The sequence below is a fragment of the Cynoglossus semilaevis genome, chromosome 13 (genome assembly GCF_000523025.1).
Source record: "Cynoglossus semilaevis isolate Cse_v1.0 chromosome 13, Cse_v1.0, whole genome shotgun sequence".
Lineage (NCBI taxonomy): Eukaryota > Metazoa > Chordata > Actinopteri > Pleuronectiformes > Cynoglossidae > Cynoglossus > Cynoglossus semilaevis.
Genome location: NC_024319.1, coordinates 13,971,233 through 13,976,262, shown reverse-complemented (window position 1 = coordinate 13,976,262; position 5,030 = coordinate 13,971,233). Strand labels below are relative to the sequence as shown.

General features: G+C 40.7%; 1 protein-coding gene across 1 annotated transcript in view; it reads left to right on the top strand.

Annotated features, from left to right (window-relative positions):
• Positions 1-426: 426 nt before the first annotated feature.
• The window catches only part of gdf6a (growth differentiation factor 6a), a 7,329-nt gene continuing 2,725 nt past the window's right edge, over positions 427-5,030 (top strand). The window contains exon 1 of the mRNA XM_017037702.2: positions 427-1,460. Coding sequence (XP_016893191.1) covers positions 1,100-1,460 — 361 coding nt within the window. The 5' untranslated portion in view covers positions 427-1,099. The remainder of the gene's footprint in view (positions 1,461-5,030) is intronic.

Sequence of the window (5,030 nt, the reverse complement as noted above, 5' to 3'; positions counted from 1 at the left end):
CTATGGGAAAACATGATATAAAAAAACCCGAAAGGCCAAAAGTTGGAAATTAGTAAAATAACTATTGATTAAGAGTGGAATTGCTTTTTAATCATTATTACATAAATATATTTTCACGTTGTACCTTAATATGGCAATCGCTAGAGGTCACTGCAGTGTCATCTATAAAATGCTACGCGCAATTGGCCAAGTGTTTGCTGTGTTCACACTCTAAAGGTTTCATTTCGACCTAAGACCTGTGCCCTTGGCTCTTCGAGTCATATATTTCCTTTTCTTTTTTAACGAGTCTGGTTCTTCTTCACAGAAAACCAGATGAACACATCAACTGTACAAAATGTCAATACAGCCGAGACTGAATTTTCATCCACGGGTTATGTTTACTATTAAAAACCCATTATAAATCAGTACCACGGTAAATTCCTGCTTTAATGTTCCTCCAAAAGATGACGTCAGAAATATATGATGACATCGTTAGTGCAGTTTATCTTCTAAATCTAATCTAAATGGAGGCGTCCTTGAGGTCCAGGCTGTCAAACACTGTGATAAGGATCTTTACACATCTGTGCCGTGGATGTGCACCGACTTTGGTCAACATCATAAAAGTATCAATGGGGGAATGGCCTTTTTGTTGCTTAGACACCATGTGCACTTCTTCCAAATCAGAAAAAAATGCATTTCTTTACTTTTATTTCATTTTACGATCTTAATTAAATCATGAAGAATTGTCATGAGTTACTAAAAGCAGAGTCTAAACCAGCGACAACTTCTCCAGTTTGTTCTCTCTGGTCTTTATCCTGGCCCTCTGGCACTGGTGCGCGTCTGTTTGCCGGTCTGTGACATGAATTGTTTGGGGTGCCGCGCACTCAGAGACCATGTGGGCGTGTTTCTCTCAGCCCAACACTCTACGCTCTTGTTTGGAGTCCAGAGCGCAAAACGGGCTTCTTCTGGTGAGACCATAGAGCGCAAAAGTATCAGCTCTCCAACCCTGACGCGCAACACCGTCTCTGGCTCCGGCGGCTCCCCCGAATCACACTCGTACCGAGCACGGGGGATATAAAGAGAGAGTTTACCCAAACTTCCCCTAGTTCATCATTCAGCCATGGACGCGTCTAGAGTGGTAACGCTATATCTGGGCCTGCTTCTTGTTTTTCTTTGGAATATACCGTGTTTCCAGTCTGCTGCTATTATCTCTCCCTCTGCGCCGAGGAGGAGCAGAGGAGCGAGGATCCCTCATCCACACGGACAAAGGTCACCCAAATTCTTAAAAGACGTCTTCGCGTCTGGACACCCGGTCACGGGTCACCACAAAGACGACTCCAAGGACGCTATTGTGCCGCACGAATACATGCTCTCCATATACAGGACTTACTCGGCTGCAGAGAAGCTCGGACTAAACGCAAGTTTTTTCCGCTCCTCTAAATCTGCCAACACCATAACGAGTTTCGTGGACAGGGGAACAGGTTGGTTTCTGTCTACTGCTTCATCTCCATCACTACAGACACGTATTTTCCTATATGCGAGGATTGGTTTAATATTTTTCTATTTCATTTAGTTTAAAATGCATTACATTAACCAGCAATGCGCAAAACTGCATCGGATCATTACGGTGCCAGCAGCTACTTTTACGCGCGTGGAAACATACTTTTGTATGTAAAAAAATAAAATAAAATAAAAATTAATGAATTAACAAAGGTAGTAAAGGCATGATTTGGTGATGCTGCAGAATTAGATGTTATAGAATCAGTTTTCCGCACCGTCACTGAATACATGTGATTCCTCCCCGAATAAATTATATTACAGTTAGATTAACCTCTGGGGAACACGACAGTAAAACACTAATTGGGGCTCTTTCTAAATGAAGGCTGTAAATCACTGTCAGCGACTGCAGGCTGCAGCAAACAGTTCTGCTCCAAAACTCGTGAACACGTGAATGGAGAGGAACGTTTTTTTTCAGTGAAAATAATTAAAAACACTTGCAGGTTGTTTCATTTTCGATTTCCGTCGACCCCTAACTTCCAACTCTTGTCTGCGTTTGATGACATAAAATAAGTCAAAACCAAAGGCAGACACTAACGTTCTGATTATGGATGGATTTGCCAACCCAGTGTCCAGTGAGACCAGCCGGGTGCTGACAAAGAGAGCTGCAGAGGCCCACTGCAGGGCCAGAGCTGGTCACTGAGAGAAGCAGGTGTTTGGGTTGGTTCACGTGTGTAACCAAGGGATGTGGACGACCTGCAAAGACAAACACAGTCTGATAAACACAAACACGTCCTGCACACACAGAGAGACACAAACCTAGTTAATCTTTGTTGGAGAAATAAAAACTAGCCTTTGTTTGCGTCTTCAAACGCCACACTTCCCAAACGCTACAACGTGGAGTCCGCGCTGCAAAAAAAAAAACAAAAACAAAAAAAAAAAAACAAAAATGTGAACTATTTTTTGTCCGTAGTCAACTGGTTAATTATTGAGCTCTGTAAGAGGAGGATCTTATTATTTCAAACGTTGGTTTTGGCCTAACGCTCAAATGCAGTTTATGCAATTATTGCTTTTTAAATAAATGAAAAGGTTCCCTCTAGAAATCACAAACAAAATGTGTATATGTTTTTGTCAGCTTTAATAATTTTCTAAGAAAAGATCACTTGGACTTGTTGTTGTTGGGATTTTAATATGATGTGTCACTGCTTTTAAGTGCAAACAGAGCTCTATGCCAACTGTTTTAGATCAAAAGACGAAGTGGAGATATTGAGTGTAATATTTAGTATGTCATTGAAAATAGAATCGAAATAAGAAATAATCTTTATTTTTTATAAAACTTGTATTTCATTTATGCATTTGTATTTTATGCAGTCTTTTTTAACTGCGATTCCTGTGGCGTTTCCTCTCAGCAGCCTCTCTCAGAGCTGCCCTGCTAAACCAGTGCTCAGGAAGCAGTGTTCACAAATTAAGGCTGCTCCTTCTGGAGAGAAACGCACACCCGGGCCAACCCTTGATGCGTAAAGTGGCTGCTTTTCCACACTTTTACGCACCAATCTTGCGCGCAGAGACAGGTTGTGGTTGTGATCATTGGGCTTTCAGCATTTGTAGCTAAATGAAATCTGTTTTCAAATTAAGGCGGAGTGTTTCCTGAAGGTCAGAGAGAGAGAGAGAGAGAGAGAAAGAGAGGCAAGATCAGAAAAGAATAACCCCGATTTGGAAATTACTTTTGGCACTTGGGTTAACTCATTAAAGCGCAGATGGTGCAGCCTCCCTCTCTGCCTCCCTCTCTCCCCCTCTCTCCCTTTCTCCTTCCATAGAGGTGTAGATGACAAAAACATGTTTTGCCTTTTTTCCAACACTGCAGGTCAGACTGGCGCACTCAGGATGCTTCTTAAAAATCAACCGCAGCCTCCTCTATACTGTATAGTCCACCCCTTCAGGGCGTAATGGAAAAAAGTGGCTTTTGTTACACAATAATAATAATAACGAAATTAATGAAAACGTTGCACATTTTCAGCTGTCAACACGAATCCTATCTCTCAATAACATCCACACTGTGTTTGGTCGCTGCTGGCGCACATGAAGGCGAATGTTGTCGTTGGCAGGGCGAGATGAAATATAAGAGGGGAAGTGCTTTAATGAGGAAGATGGGAATAGAGAGCTGTTAATTATTTGGTGAACATGTATTTGATTTGTTTAAGGTCTTATAAAGAAGAAAAAGCCTGACCTAATGTGGACCATACGGCGGAATGTTACAGCAACGAGCACAAGGTTTCAATCAGGTTTTTACTGTTGGACTCAGTCAACAGAGCGCAGAGCAAAAACCTACAGAGACAATGAAAATGTTTCGCTGTAAGACAACTTCATACACGTCTGCGTGCGGCGTGCGGATGAGTTATTTCAATTAAAAGACACTAAAAAATCCCTTTAATGAGCGTTTTTATTTCAAAATTCTAGAAATGTAAAAATAACTAAATACAATCGCGTCGTGGTTTATTTTTAATTTTAAACTAATATAACTTTTAAACGTAAATGATTTTACGCTTTCCTTGTGGAATTCTGCAACTCGACGCACAAATAAAGTGAAAGTTAAATAACAGAAAAATAAATTATTTCAAATTATCTTCAATCTCGAGAAAATAATAATTAACTGTTTTGATAGAAACTAATAACAAGTGTGATCATTTAAGCCTTGTAGCTGCTGTCTTTTTAAGCCATTGTTATTTATTTAGCATCATTTTTTCACGATTGTTTAGAATGGAAGAAATATATTAACTACATTTTCCTACTGCGTTATTATTTCTTGTCAAGTCTCTATTAAAGGACCTTATTTTTTGACATTTGCTCCTCCATACTAGGGAAAAGTAGGAAACAATCTGTCAGCACGTTATATGAAAACCGACCCGTTTTCATTTAGAACAAATACACCGGAGTTGATTGAGAGTGGCGTGGAATTACAATATCAGCAGATTTCATTGGATTATTGTTTCTGCAGTGACATAAATAATAATATTTGATTTGTTTAATCCTGATTTTGGAGATTTCACCCTCCCTGGCTGTTTCCGTTACTTCTTTAATACGATTTTCAATGAGGGGCAGCAATAACGTAAAGGGAAGGAAAATTGGGAAAACGAGGAAAAACAAATTTTAAGGAAGGAACTCTGGGAGCGGGGTTTTGTAAAGTGAGCCTTTAATGAACCCCATAGCGAATAAAATATTTTATTTCCAGGGAAAATTGTAAACAAATCGGAGTGAAACGGGAGGGCGAAAAGTCACCGAGAGTTCAGAAAGTGGATTAACCAGTGAAATGTTATTCCAGCAGTAAAAGCTGTGAGTTATTTTCTGTTTTGTTTTTAATTTCATCCAAACGGCAAACTCCTCAGCTGTGGTTTTTCCGGGCGACTTTATGGTGGACATTTGGAAAACAAGAAAGAGAGGAAGAGAGAGAAAATGGGTGGGTGGGTGGCTGGGGGTGGGTTTGCGGGGTGGAAGGCCTCTGTGGGAGAATGTGCGCCCCCCCCCCCCGTAAACTCGCCCCCCTGACCGAAGCCGGT